The following is a 25,868-nucleotide window of genomic DNA, read 5'->3' as shown; positions in this document are numbered from 1 at the left end:
TTCACCTGCATCTTTTTGAAGCTGAAGGTTACCCTCTGGGAATACCTTTTGCTTGATGCATGGCTGAAGTGCAGCAGTTATATAGTGGTAGACTTCGGAGTTTAGACTGGCTGAAACAGCAGCATACTAGGAAGCAGGAGACTTCCATCATCATTAATCAAACGATTGCCCTTGTATAATGTCCGTTACTGTTTAAATGTTGATACAGGAACCGTTTCACTGGAGACTTCCAGCTGGTTTGTTTCTGTTTAAATTACCGAACATAAAAGAAGTTTAATTTTAACATAGTGGTGGCTTTTAAATACTTCTTTAAAGAACTATGGAAATGTCATGAAACATTTAAAAATTACTTATTTCATTAAAGGCCTTTACATATTGCACATTTCAGTTACTGTGTCAGAGGTTTCAGACTGGAAAGCTTTTTTGCTTTCTTTATGTGGAATATTTTTCTTGCATTCATTTTTGATTGATAGCGAATAGAGAAGAGAGAATGGCACAAGATAATTGTTTTTTGAAATGCAAATGATTTTATTTGAAAATCCTCATTTGTTGTACTCAGCTGTCCTTCCAGGTTTATTATGAAGGATTACTTTACGTGACTGGATTTCAAATTGACAGTTGTCCTGGTAAAACACCATTGTGAGTATAAAGGGAGAGTAATCAAGAGGTCAGCAAGGTTCTAGATAGGCCATCTTCAATGGAACAACTCAGTCTGTGTCTTCTCAAGATTGGGTTCCTAAAGGACCAAAAGTTGAGAAATGTTTTCACACTTTTTAAGAAAATGATAATAATCTGTAGTTTCAGCAGTAGTTTCTGTGGTGACACTTTTGGAGGTTTATGCAAGTTTATAAACTGCTGAATTTGCAAGTTTCAATCACTAGCTGGATTTGAATTGATGATGATAACACAAACACTGTGCTAAAGAATGTGTTTGTCTAGAATATGGAGACACCGTGATGGACTGGACATGTGGGTTAAGACTCTTGTGTGAGACTTTTTTTTTTGTTTGTCTTACAGGTTGCCATCACGAAAGCCAAAGTGGATTTCTCCGGGGTGGTGTGCCTGCCCCCTTCCGTCATTGCTGGAAATGGGCTGGACGGAGGAGGGGCTGGCGAAAACGATGACGAGCCGGTGCTGGTGTCACTTTCAGCGGCCCCCAGCCCTCAGAGCGAAGCTGTTACCAATGAGTTGCAGGAGCTCTCCTTGCAGCCCGAGCTGACCCTCAGCCTCCACCATGGCCGAAACCCCAACCTGCCTCCCCTCAGTGAAAGGAAGAATGGTAAGTGGTACAGGGCACTCGTGTCTCCTGACATACATCCTCACCGAGGAAGTACTGGTGGTGTTGTCATGGTATGTGTTCTGATGACAGGGCTGCTTTATATTACTTCTTACCATGTTTTATTTGTATGAAGAACTAGTAATCTAGAGTTGACAAAACCGATTTACATCATTTGATGGGAAAGATTGACGTTACTGGCTATGGAAGTTCTAGAGAGCTTCAGTGACAAAGGCTTGAGTTTGTTATTTTAGGTGAATGCCAGAAACAACTTCCATGTGCTTTGTGATGACTGAAAGTTGTGGAAAGCTGAGACAGTCAAAGGAAGTGTTAGCTCATCTTCAGACTATGGCCATCTGTAGATTTTTCTTTGCCACCTTGGTCTGTACTTACCAAGGGTAAGTAACATTCTCACTGCAAATGTCTGAAAAGTTTTGTCAGGCTTGTTAGAAGAAGGAACAAGACCTAGAGTTAAAAACAAAATATCCCAGTAGGCCTTCTGATCCTAGAGTGAGAATGACTTGCCTATGTTTCTTGAGCTACGGGTACCTTATGGACAACTATGGTATAAATACCTCTGACTGTTTGGCGAGTGACAGTAGAGTGGCAAAATACAGGGTCTCTTGGTGACCAGAATTCCTGTTTATGGAAAAATGTGAACTGTCTGAAGCTCAGGGCTCCCATGAAAGACTTTGCGTGTTCAGCCCCATCCCGTGACTGACTGATGAAACCATTTGGTAACTGGTAGCTTCTGTTTGGGAATTCCTCTTGGTGATGTCCCTTTACTCCACCCTCTGCAGTATCTGTTGGTGGCTCTTGGCAATATTAAGGTCTTGCTAGAGTCTAAATTCTTGCTCTCAAGTTCACCTGCAAGCTACTATGGATTTGAGCATGGCTGAGTCGTAGTGCCTTACAGAGTTGGGCATTATATGTTGCATTATATGCATTACATGGAGTTGCATGGCACAGCATATTAGAAATGCTGGCGAGCTCTGGAGTGGCTTTATATGAGAATGTAATGCTTTTGATGAAGTGATTTAGAGTATATGAACTGTAGGACAGTAGTTTGGATTGGAGCAATACCTCACTTGATGTGCCTGGTTCTTTACCTCAAGAAACTGATCATGCCCTTCTCTGAACAGCATATCAGTGTTTTACTAGTTGGAAGAATTAACTTCAACCTAGAAGACTGTTTCTAAGAGAATAAAAAGAGTTTCCTCATTCATAAACATTGTATCATCATTATGTGATTACAGTTGTGTTCGCAAGCCTTAAAAATGGAGAAGCTGAAAACTGAAAAAAAAAAAAAAGAATGAAAAGCTTCTAATCCTTAATGTTTGCAGTCCTCTAAGTATGAGATAAAGGTGATGGTGGTAAATAAAAGACAATAATAGGCAACTGAGCATTTTGTAGTTATGAAAACGAGGAGAGATTTCAAATTAAATTTAACTGGGTAGTTTTGAAGGTGGTGGAGGGCTTGAAGGCAGCATGGGAAAAACATTTGACCCTTGTTTCCAAAACGTGACAGCTGGTCACCTGAAGGTGACTTTGGGAATTTACTGGAGGCAGAGTTCTTATCTTCACAGTTTCACAGTATGTTTGGGATTGGAAGGGACCTCAAAAGATCATCTAGTCCAATCCCCCTGCTGGAGCAGGAATGGTGAATACGACATCATTAAGGGTCCTACGCTGGGAAGAATCAGTTTATTCTTGATGCCACAGAGAAAGAGATAGTAGTGTTGGGAATGGCTAAGAGTACCTTTTTAGGAAAGCAGCACTTTGAGTGGATACAAGCAGGACACAACAGCATTGTTATGGTCAGAGGAAAAGATATTCTGTTACAGAAAATATAATCTTTATATGATTCAGTTGTTTGGATAGGTTTAAAAATTGGTACATTGGGAATATTTTACAGAAATAGATGGTTTTGCTCTGTCAAAATGATGTTATTTTTATGGACTCAACCTTGAAGCTGTGTCTTTGTGGGCTGCAAATCTGCTTGACTGCAACAGGTAAAATAGACTTGAGTTCAAAAAGTATTTGAAAAGTAATGCCTCTGCCTATACCTTTTGCCAAAGAAAATTAGGATATTCCCGGAAATGACTCATTAGGTGGGTCTCTTCAGAGCTGATTCTTTATCAGGGTTCAGCACAATAGTGGGAATTTTACTGCTGGAGGTGCAGCTTTTCAGACAAGGCATAAAGTCCAAAGTCCCTGATATAGACTACCTGAATAGTCCTTATCTTCAGAGGTATACAATGCTGTTTTCTTCTAGACTGCAGTATGTTGTTATGTGTTGTTTGTGTGTACATTAATTAAAGTATTGTGGGACAGAAAACTGCTGTTGAAATACGATTATCTGCAAACTGTCACAGCATAAAAGGAGTCTTGGCTTAGTGAGCTGTTGAGAAACACAGCTGATGCATTTTGAATTAAGAAATGGGAACTTTTCACTTGGAGTAGAGGTTGGACAGCTGTTGAAAGCTGTTGAGCTTGTTAAAGGTCCTTTCTTTTAACATGGTCTATCTTTGTTGTTGTGCCTTTGGCTTCAAACATGTTAAAAAAACCTTTAAGTGAGATGACAATCTGCTTAAATATTTAAGCAATCCAAAGTAGTTGTAGAAACATATCTTGTGCAGTGAAACTGCTTCTGTGACAACTTGCCAAATTCAAGGTATGAGGAAGATTCAAGCTGAGTGGCAGTGGGAGGGGAGGAGATGGTAAACAGGAGACTGGCTGGAGGCTGCCTATCTGTGTCAAAGGGTCTCCGGTTTGCAGTTCTAGACAGGCATTGCTGACTCACAGCTGAACTAACTACTTACTCTCAGCGCTTCTAACAGGTTAACCCTTTCTGTAACTTTTGCTCACAGAGACTATGTTTATCTGTAGACGTCTGTAGAAAAATATTACATGGATTTGTACTGAATATGTTACTTCTGGTCATGGTTCTGGAACATAAATCATTAGCTGAGTTAAAATAGAAATCCCTCTGGCATGTGAAGCATCATGGAATTATGTATCCCATGGGAGAACTGGGAGTGCAGTGTGCAGTCCTGTAGGCACATGCTGCTGTATGTCCTAGAACAGTGGATTCCTTTCCCCCGCCACCTCCTGCCCCACTCTTAGAGAACTGAAGAGCAGCAAGTGACAGTTTCTGGGGTGTTTCTCATTAGTTTTGTTTTGTTTCAGACCCACTCTCCTCTTCGTATTTTTCTTTCTTATCACAGCTACACATCCTTTTAAGTGTACGTACCTACAAGGATAGGTATACCTAGATATGTGGGTGTGAAGATCTTAAACATCTTGACTGAATAGTTGTTATTATGTTACACTAAATTTAAATGCAATAAAAGCTATTAAGGATATTTGTGAAGTATTGGAACATAACAGATAGATAGGAAACTACTGGATGATTTTTTAAGGTCCCTTCCAACACAAACCATTCTATGATTCTATGAAACACTTTCTTGTCACTTCAGTGGAAGGAATCCTTATGTGATAAGGTGTTAGTAAAATATTTCGACACAATGATGAAGTTCTATTTGGACATCAAGCTTAATGGAACATTTAAGTTGTAGTTATTTAATTTGTGCTTCGCAGTGGATTTTCTACCCAAAATTCACATTCCTTCTTTTTTTTTACCCATGTACATCAATGCCTCAACTTTCTTTAACTGTGAGAGATTACCTAGGACTGACTCATTTGTTGCCACACAAGCCAAAAAAAGGTCATTACAGAGTCATCTGAAGCTCCCGAGTGTATCTTGATTTTTCTTGGTCACCTATACTAAGATGCCAAGATAACTTTTCCCAACCCTTAGGGCAGGGTTAGAGCAAGGCCTTGATGAATGTGGTTACAAACAAAAGGAGAAAAAACAGGTGACGAATATACAAATCTTAAGTAGTTTGATCATTTCTGATCAAAGTTCTCCTTTTATTTAACTTTCCTTTGAAATTATTATAATTGCTCCACTAGCTTATTGACCCTCTCTCTTGACCCATTTTTTCCAGATGAATTAATAGTTATCTTTGTCCAGAGGTCATGAAAAACATTGTGTCAGAAGCCTACAGCAGTTCTGGTTTCTACTCACTGTAGGCTTGTTTAAGATGAGGTAACATTCTTTCGAATGAACTGTTGCATTTTATGATCACAGGTTTGGACAAAACTTGTACCAGCTTGTCAGTTTTTGGGGTTTCCTTGATCTGGGATGCTTGCCTTCTACAAAGTACCATATGTGCTGGGGGGAAGGAGACTAGTTGGAATGTGTGGAATTTTGGTATGACTTGAAGTCATGTAACAGGTGTGTGGTTTAGGTATCAGAAGGTACTCCTGTTACTGTAAAGACCAAGTGCTGTATAAAGCATGGGATTAGTTGTTGCCACATAAGCTGTTGGTGATTATACTCCCTTACAAATTACAGAGTTAAACTTTTTAAAAGGTTCTAAGGAGCTAATTTAGTGCCTGTGTGCCGATGCTCATTTATTGTTAAAAGACAGGAGTAATATTTAAAATGTTGATTAGGGCACCTGGTTTTATTTCAAAGAATTGTGTAGATGATTGCTTGTATAATTATTTTATTAGATTATATGGACCTGTCTCTCTCCCCTTCTTTCCCTTTCCTGTCCTGGATTGTCATTACATTGAATGCAGTTAGATTTAGGATTTATTTCAAATAGAACTTATTACAGTGATTTTGCAGATTTTATAACTATCTTCTTGCTACTGTGACTTTAAAAACATTGATAATGTTTTCTTAAAATCATATCATAAACTGTCCTTTTAAAAAGTTAATATTGTGACTTGTGAACTCACTTCAGAAGTTAAGCATATTTGCTTATCAACCAGGTGGTATTTTATGCCTGAGAAAGCGTTTTAAAGAGACAGGATTATTCTGAAATTATTTTCTGAGGTGTATTTTTTTTTGTTGTTGTTCTAGTGTATGTCCAACTTCTGGAATAGTGTGACTCAGAGTTACATTACCAAGTGGTGGTTACTTGCCTCATCCAGAACTTACATGTGAAGAAGATTAAGTCTGTATTGTAATAAGAGAATCAAGACAGGAAATATATAGCTCTCTCTCTGATCTGTCCTTCACACACATTCCAATGAGGCTTGCTGTTTTCTCTTGTGTGTGAGTAAGTGGAATGGTTGGTAGAATGAAAACAACCAGTCTATCTTGGATAGATTTGTGTTAAAATACTTTATGTCCCAAGAGACTATAAATTTAGTGTGCTGTCTGAAAGTTTCTGATAGAGCTATGAGATTCAGAGCATGATAGAAATGATTGGCCTGTTACTGATGGGAGCTACTAAAAGCTGAGAAGTGGTAATCTCTTAAAATATTTTAAACAAACTTTTAAATAGTGATGCAGGAATAGTTGAGCTGGAAGAAGTAATGCCAAAGCCAGCTTTAATGTGGTGGCTTTAACAAGTTAGCTCTCAACACAGTTTTTGTTTGCTCCTGATCAAGTTAACAAGTCACTGGTTTGTAATATTCCTCTCCCTTCTGTTTCTCCTTTCTAGTTTCTCCCTTATTTCAGTTTGCATTTGAGATTTCAAGTTTCAGGGCTGGTGGATGAACATCAGACATACAATTTGATAGCTATGTAAAAAACATTCATTTTTCTTGAATTTATACTACTTGCTAAACAAGTCAGGCCCAGATCTGGGCAGCTGTTTTGTCTGTGTGAGTAAGGACTCCTGTTGCTGGTTTTGATGTTTAAAATATTAAGGGTAATAGTGGGGAAAGGAAGTCTGGCTCTTTAAAGGGAGAATGCGATTCAGCAAGATTCTCAGTCTGTTCTGCTTAAACAATGAGCGGCTGCTTCGTGCAAGAGAAATTGCACGTTTCACAACAGTCAATTGCTGCTAGTACTTAGCAAACTGAATCTTAGCTTTGAGTGATAGCCTGATGCTGGAATGTGTGGCTTTCCTCAGGAAAATTTCAAATTTTCTATAATTCATTTATATTGGGCTACTGTCAGCCACTTCTGCAGGCTGTAACTCTCCCTCTGCCACGATCAATACATTACTACAAAGTATAATGAAGGAGTCTCTGTCAGAAGACGTTCAGTAGCAGTCTTCATCTTCCTTGCTGGTCAGATAAGGAATATCCTGGTTAATGCTTTAAATTTCATCTGCCTGTTCATGGTCACTGATAATGCATGTGTACATACTTCAGAGAGTTAAGTGATGTTCTTGGACACTGTAGCAAAAATTTCCTTTCCACTTTACTCATACTGCTTCCCCTTATACCACAAAAATAAGTATATATTCCGCTGGAAATGGTTTCCTTTGTTATTAATATGGATATTCAGGTTAGGTGTTAAGTCATTTATTTCCGTCACTAGTGTCTCTAAATTCTCAGAATACGGTGTACCACTGCAGTTCTTTTCCATAAGGATTGCACAGCAAGAATGAACATTTAGGCCTGCAATTTTTGCCTAGTCTGACTGTGAATCTAGGACTGCGTAGGTGGTGGTTGACTACGAGAGAAGCCCGAATCAACTGATTCTTGTCCTTTTACAACACACTACTGATGTAAGGAATATGGAAGTCAGAGAAATACTACAATATCATCACTGTAAGGGATTTTCCTGTATTGTTTAAAGCTGCCAAAAGAGTTTCTGCTGCCTTCTTTGAAGCCCCAGATGTGTTTCTGTGGGGGAAGGATGAGATGTTGCTAAAACCTGCCATACCCTTCTCTCAGCTGTTGAGCAGCTGTTGGGGAGTCCTTGCAGCTGAGTGCTATAGAAGCCCTGATGGTATTTAAGATTGGAGAGGTCAGAAAACAGTGCAAAAGCAGTTTTGCACACCCAGTTACTCATCTTCATGAATACTATTGTGGCAGGAGAGAGATTCTGACTTGCTGCAAAGGGATATTAAATCTAAAAATTGGTCTGTATCTTTGATGCAGAGCTCAATATATTTTTGGGCTTGGCGCAATATATGCAGTTACTTACTTAGATGACCTAATGAGAAATGGCTATGAGCCTTGGGGAAAGATGGAGAATAAGAGAAAGCTGCTCTGGGGATAGAAGCATTGGAATTAGTTTGTTAAGATAATTAAATTATCTGTTGGGCAAATTACTTGAGGCTCTTTAGAGACCTAAATTGAATTTCCTTTCTATTGGGAGCTAGAATCATCTAGTGAGGAAAGGCTTAATTCTATTTTTATCTTTTACTCAATAAATACTTGACTATAAAGGTTTTGTCAACTCTCCAAAACCATTTGAAACTAATAATCTGTATACAGGGAAACATGGCTTTTTTTTCCCCTAACCTCTAGACAGGTTGGAGGGAGGGTGTGATCCACAATGGGAAAAGTCTAAAGGAGAAAGAGTGGTTAGTTTTTTATTGTTGTTTTTTAAGAAACAGATGCTACTATCTATTTGGAAGAAATTCCAGTCCTTTGTTACAGTAGCTCAGGTTTAGTGGGTAGCAGGAGGAGTTCATAGGGATATAGGAATAGTGCAATTATTAAGAAAAAGGACTGGTAAAGATCGAAGAGAAGCGACTGAGCTATCAGCAGGATGTGCATGTTTTTGGCCACGTTGTTTCAAAGCTGAGGATGTCTGCATGTTTATGTTAACACTGGGTCTCCTTATCCTTGGAATGAAGTTGCCTCATCAGCAGAGCCCCTTAGGGGATTGAGAGTCTACCCAAGACGTCATCCTTCTCTTTCAAAAGGGGAAAAAACTGCCAGTTTTAGTGTCTCTGACCCCTTCCTCCCCCCTTCCTTACAGAGCATCAAGGGGCGGACCTTCTGCAAACTACACATCTTGCGTTCTCCTTTGAGTATTCATTTTTCTCCTAGCAGTAATTTGATTCTGGGCTGTTCCAACTTGCCTGTAGTGAATAAGCAGAGAACTGCATGTTGAAAGACTGAGTTTTCTCAGTAGGCACAGTTTTCATCATGTAAGGATGAGAATTTTTTCAACTTTTGAGAAAGATTAAAGTTGAGAAGTCCTCTTGGTGTTGTTGTTTTTTTTTTTTTTAAAAAACATATTTTTATCTAGATATATATCTATGTAAAGAGAGGTCTTTAAGGGATTTTAACTGTTGAGAAAAGGATCAACATGACCCTGCTGGAACCAGAAATGCAGATGACAACACTCCAATCAGGTATCACCCCAAACATATGCCATGGGTAAATTTTGCTAGTGAATCATGATTGCTGAACTATCTAGGGAGTGCCAGGAGGCTATGTGACTTTAAATGAAGACAAATTAGAGCTCTGTGGTAATTTCATATGCAGGTGTTAATGGATGCTAGTTGGTTATTAAATACTGATCACTTCAGAGCTTCACCAGATACAAAATTATCTTTCTGTTCATCATTTGTTGGTCCCTGGTGTTAAATTTAGGTGCCTCGTGAAAATTAGAAAATCCCTGCCAAATCTAGGACTTGTTTAACTTTGGCTGATTTATGCAGTTTTATTGTAAATAATTTTTTGATGAAAGATATTCTTGATACTTTGGAGAGATTTTAACTTGTGTATTTTGGGGAAAACACTTCAGCTTTGAAAGTTCCCAGTAAATACTTTATATCTTGAAAGACTGTTTCCTTGAGAATGAAAATGGTATTGTGTTTATACAATTTTGTCCTTGATACTATGCTTACCTTTTACATATGTACAGAATTGCATTTCTGCGTGTAAGACATGCTAGAGTGAGAATTATCTGTTGATGACAATATGATGTACTTCTGTAGAGCATTTTTATCTGAGGCTTTAGAACACTCTGTAGTCACGAAATGTAACAAATGTGTATAGATATGAATGTCCTTTGTTCTATGGGCGGGAGCAGAGACTGACTGTAACCTTGCTAAGATTTGACCGCAAACTAGTAGTAGCCTAGGAGTCTGGGTTTGCATTTGTGTACTCTTAATCTCTTGTAGAGCGTTGCCTGAAAAGCAGAACACACGTAATGCCAAAAACGTCAAAACAGATTTGTTTCTGAATGTTAGATACTTTTTCCAAGTCACTACTTGAGGAAAAGAAAGAGACAAGTAAAACAATAATTTAATAATTTAATATCATCTTCTTCAGATATTTTTTTTCCTAAATTTGTGGCACTGATTTCCCTATCTTAGAGTCTTATGTTTTGTAAAATATCTGTGAAGACTATGTCTATGAAGACCTTGTATGACCTTTATTTTATAGTTCTGACATATGGTTGTGTTCTTTGTTGTTTACAGAGAACTGAAGTATGCTTTTTCTACCTCCTGTTGTAGGTAGGCAAGAAAGGTGCTATGGCAGGGCTATGTCTTACATGGAATACATAGTTTTTGTCTCAATTCAGAAGGGTGTTTGGACAAAATACATAATTCTTCTAGTCATAGTCTTGCAGTCTGTGAATTTTAGAGGTAGGATTTAGACATTAGCAAGGTGTTTGGTATTGAAGAGAATGTGTGTGGCAAGAAAGTATCTAATCTGTCTTTGTTGTAAAAAAAATGATTTTTTTCTTGATATGACAGTTGTTACATAAAGGCCTCCCAAAATATGTTTTCTAATTATGTTAATTGTTTTTGCAGACAGGGAAGACCCATGGAATTTACATTTCGGGGTTCTTGTAACTGAATTTGTACATGATATTCTGGGGAAAGTCACAGAATAAAGTAAGACTTGTTAAAATTGGGGAAGCAGCCTTCATATTAGTATTACTTTTTTCAAACTTAATTTGTGGCTGTGCTTCTAGTTTCTTCCAAATGATGAAAACTCCTGAGGCTTGCATTTAATTCTTAAAGCGAGAGTTTCTCCCACTAAAGAGTACTTGTATGTAGCTTTCGCTTAAGTCAGCTAACCCTAGTCCTAGATTATGCAGTGGCGTTCGGCAATGAAGCAATTTCCTGGCAAGCTTAGTTTACCTAATGAGGGATACAGATTTACTGCACCTCTTCCATCAGTGGCAACTCTCTTTTCTCCTGGATCAACCACTGCTGGAAAAATATTAAGCAAGAAGCAGGCAAATGTTTACATAGATGGATTCCCAAGATTGGTAGGGAAATTAGGTATGACAACAGGATGAAACCATGTGCATAGTAAGTTTTAAAGATCAGTCTCGAATAATGGAAGTGTATTACAAGCTTCTAGTTAAGGAAAAAGGCTACTTGATACTGAGACTAAATTGTTAAACTTTTTTTTTCTAAAAAAAATAATAGTGACTTAAGCTGCTACTGGTTGCTACTGTTATTTGGCTTAGTTAGGTAGTTAAGTTGTCTGTTGGGCAAACTACTTGAGACATTTTAGACATTGAAATCGGGTCTTCTGTTGAGAGCTAGAGTCATCTAATGAGAAGACTTCTCAAGGCTTCTTGGTCCTGATATTCATCTCCAGAAGCCCTACTGGAAAGATGCAAGCTGGAAACAGTTGTCCCAGTCAACTCATCAAGGTTTATGAACAACCACTGAAGAAGTAGAAGAATCATGGCCTAAGCTGGGTAAATAAATTATCCTGGTAGACCTCACACAGCTTGCACTCCACAGACCAAATGTTTTTAAAGCATACAGGTCACAGGACTGTGCTTATTTAATGCTTGGGTACTGACGGGTGTCCATTCAAGAAGGAACAGTATCTGAAACTGTAGTTGACATACAAAATGATGTTTGTATTCCATGTTGGTGGGCACATAAAACGGAACACCTTTGATACTAAATATGAGAAAACATTCTTAATATTTTAAAGAAAGAACTGATGGAGATAATACAACTTCATTATTCTGGGGGCATAATAGCTTAAGCAGGGATGGAGTATTTCTTCAAACAGAAGTGAAGCAGAAACAATTTGGCTAGTGAGAGGCACACTGTATGAACTAGAAAAAATTAAACACACCCATGAAACTGAAAAGGGGAGACTAAAAAAAAAAATCAATACAGGAGATGACAACTGAGGAAGAAAAAGTGAAAGTGAAAATCAGACTGAAAAGACATTTCAAAAAGGCCATAAACCTAGAAAAAAATAGTGAAAATAAAAGCAGAAACTTAACTGCTGTATTTGACATCTCATTGGACTACTGATCTTGTTTGAAGAACTATGGTATTACTGACTCCGTCATTCAAAAAGCAGCCATACACAGTGAGGCAAAATTCTACTTTCATATTCAAGAAGACAGTTTTGGAAACAGCCCTGTGCCAGTGTGTGTGTTTTCATTCTGTTGAAGTTCATGTGCAGGTCTATCCATACAAAGTTCTTAGCAGTGGAAGCTCCCTCATTAGTGTTTTTCTCAAAGAGTCACTTGATCCTTTTTGCTGCCTTGACTCTTTCAGCATCTGTCTCATTTGTTTTCTTTATATTTATTTTACGATTCCAAAAGCTTACTGTTTCCTTCTCATTATCTAATTCAACCTAATCTCCCAATGTAGCCTCTCTTTTTTGTTCCCCTGAAGCCCTTGTGTTATTCATGTCGTTACCTACTTATGCCATATGGAGATCTTGCAAATTCTTTTGCAGTTGGTCACTGTTCAGTCAAGATACGGGCTGAATAGTTTGTTGATATGACCTGGCTTTGTTCTGTAAGAATGTTTGACCTGCTGAAAGAATGAGGTTTGTTTTGTTTTAAATGAAGAGGGCAGAGTGCTAGAAGAATACTTTTTTTGACACAGCCTGTGATCCAGTCACACTTAAAACTGTTTTTAAACAGTCACATGAGGGACTCACGCAACTTAGGGAAATCTCAGGAGTCTTGGGTGTGATGCCTATTTTGTGCTTAAATGGCAAATACCAACTTTCAAAGATAATTTCACTTTCTTTTTTTATTTTATTTATTATTGTTCACAAGTTTCTTTTTATGACTTGTAGCAGGTGGCTGGACAGAAATATGCGCAGTCCATATCCACAGTTGGAATCAGCCAGATAGATAAACCCTAAATTTCACATCATTTTTTGCAGATGTTTTGCATGGATGGATGGATAGACACTTAGACTCCAAGAGTGCATTGCCAGAATTAATGGATGTTAGCACTTGGCCAGATGGCTACTTTTTAAATGAATTTCATTTCCCCTAAATTTTGCTTTACTTCAAAACTTCTTTGTTTCCTGTTCTTGGTAGCACTGGTTTGTTTCTGTGCACTATGCTGTAGTTTGCACTGTCTTGGTATAGGTTGCGCATTAGTAATTGTCTCTGTGTAATCTTAATTTCTGTGAGTAAACTGAAAAAAGCGATCTCTTCAGCTTTGACTGATCTACTGGATAGCATCTTGGGGTTTTGACAGCTTGTTCCATTGACCTGCTGAAAAAACCCCTTAGAATCTATTAGAGATCAAGCCAGGCATGCAAACTAGAAGCAGGTTGTTCTAAACAGCTAGAAGTGTGGTTTAGATGAACAAGAGGGTTTTTTCCATGCATATTTAGAGAACAAAAGAAGTGTTGTTTTGAAGTCAGCACTGTAACTGAGCGTAGAAATCATTCAGTTCTCTAAAGTGGATAAAACTTGATTTCTCTGGTCTAATTTGCTTTGTATCCAACTGATTCTGAAAAAGGATCAATAGTTTCAGCTGAAAATTAGCATCATCTTGAATCAAATGTAAAACTTCAATCATTTTCAGGGGAAAAGTCGTGTTTTTGAGCTACTTTAGCAGAGTAGGGATATATTAAACTCAATTTAGGACAAACTGATGCTGATCCCATTCATTCTTTCTTTCAAAACACAGATCCCAGGCCCTTTCTCTTCCCTCTTTAAAGGACTGAAGTTGAAGTGCTTTAGCGATGTCAGCTGCTAAACTCCTTTTAATAGGAAGAAAGGGGACAGCATGTCTGTGGATTCATAGAAGGGAGGTGTCCCCATCTTCAGCTCTTTCAGGAGTGACAAATGTCAGAGCTGCAGTTTTTGTGGTTGGTTTTCTCTTTTTCTTGTTTTAAATAAAGTTTAAATTCAGTGCTGGCTTTTGGTTACTCATAAGAGTAAACTCTCATTCATGCACTAAAATGCCTTCTAACTTCATCTTGTCTTTTTCAAGCACCTGTTTCTAGGATTTTTTCCTTAGTGTTGTTTTTATTCCCTAGTAAGAGGTTTTTCTAGTTGTGAGATTTTTCTTCTGATTTTTGGCATTTCATTTTGTTTGAAAAGTAGAACTTAAAATACCAATTATTGTTTTTCTTCTTTTTTCTAACACACCCCACCACCTGCTCCCCCTCCACTTGGAATTTCAAGATTGCAATGAGTTCTTGACTAAACACAATCAGGATTTTGGTTTTGGAGGGAGGGTGGGGTGAGGAGAAAACATTCCTAGCTCTGTAGTTTGCATCATCACCACTTTAAAAATAGCACTTTGGATTTCAGTGTGGAATCTATGGCATTTGGAAATGTAACCTTTTGTATCTAGGTAGCAAGTTCCTGGGGAGTGTAAAGAGTTCCCTGGTTGCTGCTACAGTTCCCTGAGATGTGTATATTCCGAGTAGTGATAAAATGACTCTTCACTGGCTTTTAACCAGAATCCTGCATGTGATCCAAAGACTGAACAAAGTTATGTGAGCTTCATCGTCATCATACAGTGGGAATTCTTTCCGAAGCAGCAAATGGGACGTTCCTGAAGTCAGCTTTAAATATGGAAATTTTTATGCTAGAGCTACTAACTGTGTGAAGTTCTGAGTTGGCTGTTACAAGACATGGAGTGAGGAGTGCACAACTGTAAGCTGCACATTACCAAGTTATTCCATTCATGAAAGATTTGAACATAACCTTTTGCTGCCTTTTATCCCTGTGATTAACTATTGAGTAATCAAATCACTGTGGTGCTGTGTTAGCTAAACTAGAGTTAAAGGATTGTAGTGAAACTAAATATACAAAGGATGCTTTTTGTTGTTGTTGTCAAGAATGACAGGCTACAATAAAGACTACCCATTAGAATCACTAAGTTAAGCAGTATCTATTTCTACTGATAACTTTAAATTTAAAAAATAATCTGCTGGAAATCTATTAAAAGCTGGAGTAAGTATTTGTTGAAGTGTTAAATTACCTTTTAGAAATAGTATTTTTTGTGTATGCTTTGAAAATACTTTACTCTTTTTATGCAGTGTGATATTACAGGTTGAGAAAGAGTGAGTAGGAAAAAACCACCCATGCAGTTTTTTGTCTTTATCCATTCTGTGAACTAAAATGAACTTGCAAGGGCACACACAGGCCACATTTGTTCAAAACCAGCAAAGATGACATAGAAATGAAACAATTATTCACCAACTGCTTTGTTTCCTAACTTTTTTTATGGCTCCAGCTTACTTTAAAATGTAACTGTTGAGAAATAACTTTGAGGAGGGGGTGTGTGTGTGCATTTTAACCAGTTTTCAGTCTACATACTAAGATTGTCATCATCATACTACATTTTTTTTTTGTTTAATTCACCAATTGCTATTAAAAACTAAATGAAAGTTTAAAATGCATGTAAACTCGTATCAGGTTTTATATGCTGTAACTCTGATTAAAGCAGAGTCTTCCTCTTGCTGCGAAATTAATGCATCATGTATAATGGGTCCTGTTTAATTGCTGTCATCATATTCTGTAAGTTACCCATTCATTTAAATGATGAATATGAATCAACCTTTCTTTAGGAACATAGTTCAACTGCATGAACAAAACGAAGTAAAAAAGAATTATTTAAATCAGTTTGTTATTTGGGGTCTTTAGACACGGTTGTATAAAAATCACTTAATGATTATTTAAATAGGCTCAGACCAATCATAGTCATCTTTGTGGCCTGCCACTAACTTAGATTCTGAATTAATATCTGAACATATGTTATGCCGAGTCTTTCTAAACTGGAATGATGATTACACTACACAAGCTTTGCCTAAAGGGATATAGTGCAGACATGCACCCCTTCTGCCTTCCAGTTACCTGGTTATTCCTTGCTATCCAGTGTTTGCAAGATTTAAGAGATGACTAATGTTTAACAAAGTGCTCAAGTTTCCATTCCCGTGTGACAGCAGAAATTTACATTAGGGTCTAGATTTAGGATTTTTTTTTTTTAATGATAGTGGGATCTATGTCCAGTCTACATTTTTATTATAGACGTTGAAATATGAATTTTTTATATCTAAGCTTCAATAGGAATCAGTCTCTAATCTATGCCCAGAGCTATATAGATCAGTAGTGGGGATTATAGGTAACTGATAAGGTTTTGGGAATGTCTCTGATGTTGCTTTTTGATGTTATATGGAAACTGACATGGATAAATTTTAATACGTAACTGTTTGCTGTCGGCTTTTATCAGTCTCAAATTACTCCTGCAGCACAAAAAAAAAAACACCACACCAAAACTCAAACCAACCCAACCAAAACAAAACCCCAAACAAAACCCAAATAACCCCCCCTCCCAAAAAAAAAAACCAAACTCCAAAACCTGAGGTAGCCTACAGCTTGGTGTGGCATCTGGATTATCCTTGTTGCTGAGCCTCAGTTCAGACTTACAGCACCCTCTGCTGTTCTGACCTTTGGGTTCTTCCACAAAGAGACCGACACTTGTTTCAAATTGTCTTTTCAAATGGACAAACCTCAGCTGGTTATCTTGAGGCAGACTGAACTTCTTTTTTTTTCATTTGTTACTAAGGAAACATAAGCCCTGCTTTATGGAGGTTAAATGAGAAACTTTCTCTTAATGGAAGATATTATATATTGCCCCCCTCTCCCCTCAATTTCTTTGTTAAGAGAATTTTACTAATAGAATCAATATAGGAAAGTAGTTTAATTACATTGGCACAGCTCTCTTTTGTGATTAACCTTAGTGTGGTTTGAGAATGTTGCATAATTTAGCAATAGTTTAAGTAGGTAAGGAGTCATAAAGAAGCAGAACTCGAATTACCCTTCAGGGTCACAGAGCCCACTCCCCTGCTGTTGCAAGTAATAAGGTCATATACTCCCCTTCGTAATTTTATTGAGCACTGTTTAGATTTCTCACTCACCAGCAACTCATACTGGAAAGCTGTCCTAGAATTTCTCTCTTTGGTTAAACATCTTCTACTTTTCAATATTAAATGACCATGCGTATCAGTGTCTTTTAGTGCAAAATATTTTCGCTAGAAGAAGCTGCATCTACTTTCAGTATCCCTAAGTAGGCAAGTGCTAAAATAGTGTCTGCTAATGTGACCTGTTGAATACTCTTTTGTATCTTTCTATCACGATGCTTTTTGAAAAAAATCAGAGGCTCTAAGTAATGTTAATGATACTTCCTAGGTATTATGCACAGTATTGGAATCCCAACAGGTTAGGAACCAATTTAATTATCCAGTGTAAGAAGTAGGTTGAGAAATGTATTTATGGTTCTTTGTGGTCTTTTCCTGATCTTTTTCTTTGCCCTGATCTTTTTTTTTTTTTTTTTTTTTTTTTTTCTCCTTTTTTACCAGCCTGTAATGATAAGTGACTTTGAGGTGGGGGGTTTTCTGTGTGTGTTGGTTTTTTATTGTTTTGTTGCTGTTGTTCTGTTGGAGATACTCTGAAGCTGCTTTTCCTTCTCTATGTCTTTCAATATTTGAGATTTGGATTTTGTGTTCACTGATGTACACTCAAATTAAATGTATGCCTTTAAAAATAAACTGAGTAGTTTTGCTTTATTAAAGTAACTGTCTGGCACTGAGGTACCACCAGTTAAAAATTACAACTCCCAAAACTTTGAGTTAAGCTCTTCAGAAAGTATCTTGAGCTTGAGTGATTGCAAAACACTCCCGTAGCTTAGAGTCTTGAAAGTTCCTTCACTAGAAGTTGAAACAAACACAAAACACTTTGCAGTGCGCCCTTGCTGACCCTGTGTTACCTCAAACTAAGCAAGAACAAGATCCAGATTAGCAATAGAGGTTTTTGCATAAAGAGCCTACTAATCTTATCTTAAAAAAACAGATACTGACATGTGTTAGTGTCTGAAAAGTGGTCTCTTGGACAGGAAGATTTCAGCCCATTTAAAGGTCAAAGCTTCTTTAAATTTAAGCCCGAAAGGTACCAACAACCTCAATGGAACAGAAAAAAATAGCAAGTTTAAAACAGAAACGCAGTATTCTACAAAATTTTGAGTTATTTTTATTTATTTATTTATTTATTTATTTTGATTTCAGTATAGCTTTAATTGTACTGCATACAGTCTCATTTCTGTTTTGTTTTGATTTTTTTTTTTTATTATTCTTCTTCCTATGCTTTGTTTTCTTCTCCTCCTTGTACTGGGCTTTTGCATTATGGTGGCAGACTAAGTGACTGCTTATAATAAGAGGCTGCTCCACTCCTCCCAGATTTTCCTCTGTGAGAGGCACTTGCTGTTTGCTGTGGTTGTTGATTTAGTGCCTGGGAAGAATGAGGGTTTTTTGGACCACTTCCTCATCACTCTCTTGCTAAGGGAGCCTGCGTCACTGAGAAATGTTTAACCTTCTGGCCCTGAAGCAGGACTGGAAAGTTTGCTGCAAAATCTAGAAGCTAAAACTAGAAAATGTTACTTATGCAAACTACTCTTTGATTTAATTAGGACAGGAGATTGCAGAGCTTGATTTAGGATTTTGAGTAGATAATAATTAGGAGAGTGAACGGTGTGGGGAAAGTTACTTCTTTAGTGAAGAATGGTGAGTAACTGGTTTAGGGGAGGAGGGGAGAAGAGGTGGGGAGCAGAAGATGGAAAAGTGTAGGACTGTGTGGGCAAAGACTGTCCTAAGGTCATAACTGGCATTGTCAAATGCTTAAGTTGTTCTCTCTAGTTTGTGTAAGGAAGCTGACTGTGCATAATTTTATTCATATGCACGATGGCTTCAAGATGCTGATAGCAGAAGCACATCCTGAAAAGGCATTGTGGAACAGGAGTTTTCAGACTTAACCTCAAAGCATGAGTTGGTTGTGGAGAACAAGGGGTCTGAACTGTGATGGGAGCTCTTATTTCCAGTAGATTGATCTAATAATAGATACTGCACCTCCTTGTAAACTTTGGTATGACTGCTATATATCTGATTTTCCCAGACTGTCCACTGTTTTTTTCTCCCCACCCACCCTCCCTCCATTGGGACCATGGGGTTTCTTCTAAGGCTAGTGCAGAATTTCCAGATGTCTGGCTGCCCTGCTGGAACTACACTCCATTAACTGAGAGGGCAAAAGACACTCAGAAATCCCAGACATTTCTGCAGCGTAATCATAATAAATCTGACATATCTTGAAAATATTGTGCATTTGCAAATTAAGTATATAGTGTGCTTGTAGTACAAAGAGGAATCCTGGCATGTCCACAGTGTTGGATCTATTGTAGATGTTCTTGCAATCTACACAGCATGTGCTTGTATGTTTATCTTCAGGATATTCCTAACAGAAATGTGGCAGCTCTCTCTCTCAGGATCCAATCTCTTTATGCTAAAGAGATTGAAACTAAGATGAAGAAGCTTGACTCAAGGGTGAAATAACAAGAAACAGTTTGAACTGACACAAGGATTTGCCATGACCAAGGGAAGGGAGGGAAGGGGTTGCACTTTTATTCACTCCTTTCTCTGATTTTCATCATTAGCAGCTCAGTGCGCCTGCTGCTTAGCCTCACCTGGCATGGATGTAAATTGGACAATTGGACTTTTTTGTGAGCAGTCTAATTCACTTTTGAAAACAAAGCCATTAAAAAAAAAAGAAGTTTTCTGCTGGATCAGTGAGCCAAATTAACTCACTGAACTTTCTTATGAAACCTAGAGCCATCAAAAAGAAGGAATGAGAAGTGGAGCGAGATGCTAGGTTATTTCATCTGGCTTGGGTAACATCCCTCAAACTGTCTGTACTGAATAGTAAAATTGAGTAAGGTAGAAAGAGAAACAATTTCAACTCTGAAGTCATCAGTAGGATGAGAAAAATGCCTAACACTAGATTGTGGAACCAGTAAAGACTGGCAGTGGCTGGGCAGCAAGTCAAGGAGAGAGGAAAGATCAAGCATCAGGGAAGGATACACAGTGCATGATAGATTCAAATAATTAAGAAATGCAAGAAATTAGAAGTGGGTGATTTTTTTTAGGAGAATATTTTTTTTAAATGTGCATTTCCCCTTTATGAGATTTGTCATGTCAGAATATTTTTTATTCCTTTTACTCTGAGGTTGTTACATATCTATGAACGGACAAGCAAGCAGCTGGAAAAGGGTGGCTACACATCTATCACAGAATGGTTGAGGTCTCTGGAAGTCATCATCTCCTGCTCAGTCAGGGCCACCTAGGACCAGTTGTCCAAGACTATGTCCAGACAGCTTTTGAACAGCTGGAGATTACAACCTCCCTGGGCAACCTGTGCCAGGGCTTGGGCACCTTCACAGTAAAAGTGTTTCCTGATGTTCACAGGGAACCTCCTGTATTTTGTTTTGTGCCCATTGCCTCTGGTCCTGTCACTGGGCACTACTGAAAAGATTCTGGCTTCCTCTTCTTTGCACCTTCCCTTCAGGCATTTACACACATTGATAAAATCCCCCGAGGCCTCTCCAGAGTCAAGAGTTCCAGCTCTCTCAGCCTTCCCTCGTTGGAGAGACGCTCCAGTCCCTTTGTTATCTGCAGGACCCTTCCCTGGACTCTCTCCAGTATGCCCATGTCTCTCTTGTACTGGGGAGCCCAGAACGGACACAGCACTCTTGGTGTGGTCTCACTATTGCTGAGTAGAGGGGAAAGATCATCTCCCTTGATCTGCTGGGGACATTCCTCCTCATGCAGCCAAGGATACCATTAGCCTTCCTTGTCCCAAGGGCACTTTGCTGGCTCACATTCAGCTTGGTGTCCACCATGATCCCCAGGCCCTTTTTGGCCAAGCTGCTTTCCAGCCACTCAGCCCCCAATATGTGCTGGTGCATCCTCTGGGCCCAGCCATTCAGACACTTTTCAGTCTGCCTCACTGTCCCCTCATCCAGCCCATACTTCCCATCAGTTTCTCTGTGAGTATCTTACACTAGACAGTGTCAAAAGCCTCACCAGGTCAGGGTAAATGCTATCCACTGCTCTCCCCTTTTCTACCTTACCTGTCTACACATTACAGCTCAAACCTAAAGACGGTTTTGCCAAATAGCTGTTTTGCTCAGGCAAGAATATTTTCTGATGGGAGAGAATTGTGAGTTTATAGTAAATTCTGAACTTACTACAGCATAGTTGCCAAAAGCAAGCATATGGCAATGTCTATACTGTTAAAATTGTTTTTGTTCTAAAGAGTTTGTTTGTAAGTGACTTATGTTAAGCCAGCTGTTAGACATATTGAGAGCAAGCATTCAAGTCCTGTCAGATCATAAGAACTGGGAGGCATATAAAACCATACATTTTTCATTTGCATGTTTGTCTAGTCAATTTGATCATCAACCTGTTTGGTTTTATGTGTTCTCACTTTATTTGTCCCTCTCTTGTGTCTGGATTCATAATGTAGATTCAGGAGCCAAGGAAGGATGCTAGGATTTCTAATTCCAATTCTGACACACAGGCTCCCTGTTACATGTAAGTATCTCTACTTGTTTTAGCCCAGTTTATCAAACTGAAGGGTTTTTCTTAGAATTGACTTGTCTAGAGTTGATTAATGTGAAGTTCTGACTGATGAGTTCTGGTAACTCATACTAAAGCGACAAACAAAGATCTTACAGGGGTGCCAAACAGCTAATGAAAAATAGTGACTGAAGAGACTCCTCCACAGGTGAGCTCACAGATTTAGGAGGAGGGAAGCAGAACAGAGAGCTGAGGGCTGAGTCAGAATGTTATGTTCCAAGCACAATTATCTTTATAGTTGTAAGCACTTAGGCTACATGCCTTTCAATGTTTTGAAGCCAGTTGGGGATTAGAACTCATAAGATTTGGCAGGTTTTGCTGAGGCAACAGAAAAGGATACACTCTCCCTCTTACTTGCCTTTTCTCTTTGCTTTTGTGGCCGGGATTAGCAGAACTCTTGGATATGAGATAAAATTTGTTTTAAACGTAATAATGATCCTTGCAAACAAAGCCTGTGTCTTTGTTTCCCTGTTGTCTTTTGGATAACCACATAGGTCAGATCAAACCACGTGCAGTATTTTATTGTACTTTCCCTACCTCTCTAAAATCTTTTCTACCTTAAACTTTTTGTAGTATCATGCGGTCTCACATATGCAGAAAGGTCTTTGGTGCAGAGGTTTGGAACATGGATATGTGCAGACTAAGTTTAGGATATGAAGCTCAGTGTTGCATTTTGTGGCAATTCCCTGTACTTGGGAACTTATACTGAGGTACCAAGCAGTAAAAGCAAAGTAGCTCACACTGGTTTTCGCTGAATGGAGCTCTTGTGTTTATGGCTCTGTCTTTGCAAAGTTACTGTTTCTTGCTTGAGCCTGGGTTTTGGTAAGCTTTCTTTTCCAACTCCCAATGGTTCTTTTCAAATGCTTGGGAAATGGGATTTCTCATGAACTACATTAATATTTTAGATCAATTCACATTGCTGGGGGAAAATATTATGTTTTGGTCTGGTACCTGTGATTGTTGTGAGCAAATCACTGGGGAGAGGTACGAATAATGTATGAACTGGGAGAAGTTGTACATTTAATACCAAGAGTCTGTCTTCTGTTATACCCTTGAACAGCATCAAGAAAAAATAAACCTTTGATTTTGTTTATGGAGAATACAATTTACTTTAAAAATGTAGTCTTTGGAGAAGGAATGGTAGTATCATCAAAACTGCCTTTTCCTGAAGTGATAGGCAAGTGACTGCCATGAAGGCGTTAAAGAACTCCTTCCACTATAGCATAAGCAGGATATTTTTCCTGCTAATCAAAAGCTGAATAATTTAGTAGCATGCAGGTAAAAACTATCCCTATCTCACTCTGTATCTCTCTTGAGATTCATGCTTTAGGTTGCACTTAAGGTCTGAAATGTCTGCACATCTGGAGTGGGGATGAGTCCATACTTGATCCTGGAAGCCCTTCCCAGGGTCATTGCAGTCCATTCCATGAAATTAAATGGTTGCGGGCCTTGACTTTGTCTCAGATTTATTTTATGCTGTAGCTAAAGATTAAAACTTGAACATGTTATACATGTTCATATTGGAAACATAAATTCAGTTGTTGAATGCACCATGAAAGCTTGAGACTGGCATCTATCCAGGGTATAGGTGAGAGTTTTGGCAGTAAGGGAGGAGTTTGAACACTTGACATTGGAGGTGGTCTATACATATTTGGCAATGCAAGAACTAAATTTTACATTCTAAAGACAGAATTCTTTCCTGTCTCAAAAAATCCTGACAATAGCTATATTTTACTGTGGGGCGAGATGACCATCCATGACAATGGAAAAGGGGACCACCACTTTCAGTGGCAGCTAACCACTGAATTGGCTTAGCAGTTATTGTAAAACTTCCCCTCCTACTTTACCTCATCTAAGCCTCTACTACTACCTGACTGTGACAAAGCACTTGAATAATTTTTGGAGAAGTTAACAGTCAAAAAACCCCCCCACATCTAAAATTATTAACATTGGCTACTAACATATGAAATGAATAGGATGCTTAATGATCTTTTTAGAGTTATACCTCAGTTAGTGGATAGCCGTTTCAACTTGGGAAGCAATCTTCTGCAACCACAAAGGGTAAAAAGACATTTTAATAAAAATCTATGTTCTGGGATTACAATTCTGTATCAGATTAACCAAGCAGAATTGTTACATTGAGCCTCAACAATGTTGTCATTGCCCGTGTACCTGATGTGTTTGGAGAAGGAACAGTAGCTTTCTCGGCAAAGGCCACAATTACATAGTGAGGGTTTACCTAATAGCTATTCTGCCGGTGTAAGCTGCAAAGCAAATGAAGAGTTTGCTAATACTTTCACAAGCAGTGCATGAATATTGACTGCAGCCTGGCTGTTTCCTCTCTTGCTTAGGTAGCTTAAAAATAGATTGCATTTTCCAAGTGTTTGCAGGTAGCCCCTTTGTGCAGCAGGAGGGTTTGATGGAGAAAAACCCTTTTATTGCCAGATGCTGAAAGGATGTGGGAGGATGAAGTGCAGGATATCGTTTGCTCAACAACCACAGGAATTAGTGACATAACTCCTCAAACTCTTAAACATGCCTTAACATGAGGGGAAGGGTATATTTCTCCTGTCCTTTCCCAGTTATTCTCTCCTAAAAAGAAATTGCTGTTTTAAGACAAATTCAAATTGCCTCCTTTCCCATTCTGTCCTGCTCAGTATCCCCCTTGGTCTGGCAGCCAGAACTTCCTCTTTTTTTTCTGCTCTTGAGAGCAAACCCAAATGTTTCGGGGTTTTCTGTTTTCCCTTCTTCATAGTGGTTTAAATTAAAGCCTGGAATATCTGTAAGAGGAAATGCCTTGAAAAGTCTGGTCTCTCGTGCTCAGTGGTCTTCACTAGGCACAGTATATACTTACATGTCAGTCTTCCTGCAACCTCTGGATATTCCTTGTCTATGTGCAGTGGTGGTAGTGGGGAAATGTACATGTGCATATGTGTGAGCACATCTACCTGGCCCTGGAGAGGTTACATTTATTTGGGGTGCATGTGGGCAAATTAGCAGACCCAACTGTAGGTGGAAAGGCTTATAAGAACAACTTTAACTTTGTTGAATCTTGGGTGACTGTCTCTGGCTTGAAACCTTTGCCTCTTTTTATAACAGGTAAACCATTGCTCTTAGGTAAGAGCAGGGAACTATTACTCTTACTAGCTTTGGTCTTAAGTAATTTTTTAGAGCAAGATGGGAATTCCTTTGCAGTTCCGGCTGGAGCAGCTCTAAGTTAAGCCCCTCCACTGGAGATACCCACCCCACATTTGAGAAGCCGTAATTGATGTGTGAGCTCTCACTGTGCAGCTCGTTGGCTTAGCAAAGGTAATTTGAGCTAATCTTTCTAATTTTGCACTGGAACAGAGTGAAAGCCTTCATGCAACCAGTTCTGGGGGCTCAGCAGGGGTGGTAACTTGAAGAGGGGCTAGTAACTTTGAACTATAAAGAGGTATGCAACAATGTTTGCATCTAACCAGAATTAATCAACCAAAATGCTAACAATAACAAATAAAATATGTTTGGAAGTGTTTTTCATTTACTTGCTTGTTTTTGTTGGGCTTATATGCACAGTGGACTGCAGTTGTTTGGGAACTAGCTATAAAACTGCTTTCTCTTAATTCCTCTGCTTTCCTCCTGCCCTCTATTGTGAAGTTTTCTGTTTTGGACAGAGTCCTTCTGCTGCATTAGCCAGAGAAATGTACCTATTAGTTGCATATCTTCTCCTGGGCAGAAATCTCTACATAAACAACACCATTTTGTAGACAAGGAGTGTGTGTGCAGCCTTCCAGAGGAGAGCATTGATAGAACTGTTGCCAGTGGTTTTCAAAAGAAAATCCCAACTCAAAATCAAAACACACACAAAAAAAGCCCCAAAACAAAAACCAAAACAAACCCAAACCAGCCCAAACCTTAATTTAACCAACTTGTCTTTTAAAGTTGCATTGCTTTCTTTGGCCGTGTAAATGACACATTCTGAGTGGGTGCAAAACTCCCATGTAGTAATCTTAGGAGCATGTGCTGCATAATGCTTTTTTTTTTTGGTCAGGATCTACAGTAGGGTAGATTCCTGGACTGTTTATTTCTCTTTATCACCCCCAGCTCCTTCAGTACAACAGGTCCTGGAGGGAGGAAGAGAGGCATGGATCATAACTGAACTAACATCTCTGCTTCCCTT

The 25,868-nt window shown here is 38.6% G+C and overlaps 1 protein-coding gene across 2 annotated transcripts in view; it reads left to right on the top strand.

The window, feature by feature from the left end:
• The first annotated feature begins 1,214 nt into the window (after nt 1-1,214).
• The window catches only part of MRTFA (myocardin related transcription factor A), a 78,947-nt gene continuing 54,293 nt past the window's right edge, over nt 1,215-25,868 (top strand). Inside the window, exon 1 of one of the 2 annotated variants that reach the window (XM_082068281.1) lies at nt 1,215-1,279. Coding sequence is in view for 1 of the 2 variants with exons in the window: in XM_082068280.1 (XP_081924406.1) it covers nt 9,354-9,399 (46 nt within the window). In the remaining variant the exon portion in view is untranslated. Of the gene's footprint in view, nt 1,280-9,328; nt 9,400-25,868 lie in introns of those variants that run through there. The other variant, XM_082068280.1, reaches the window with a different exon arrangement.

Source organism: Streptopelia decaocto, assembly GCF_964273445.1.
Source record: "Streptopelia decaocto genome assembly, chromosome: 1".
In the NCBI taxonomy this organism is placed as follows: Eukaryota; Metazoa; Chordata; class Aves; order Columbiformes; family Columbidae; genus Streptopelia; species Streptopelia decaocto.
The sequence above is the reverse complement of the archived record's forward strand: the minus strand, read 5'-3'. Positions and strand labels throughout refer to the sequence as shown.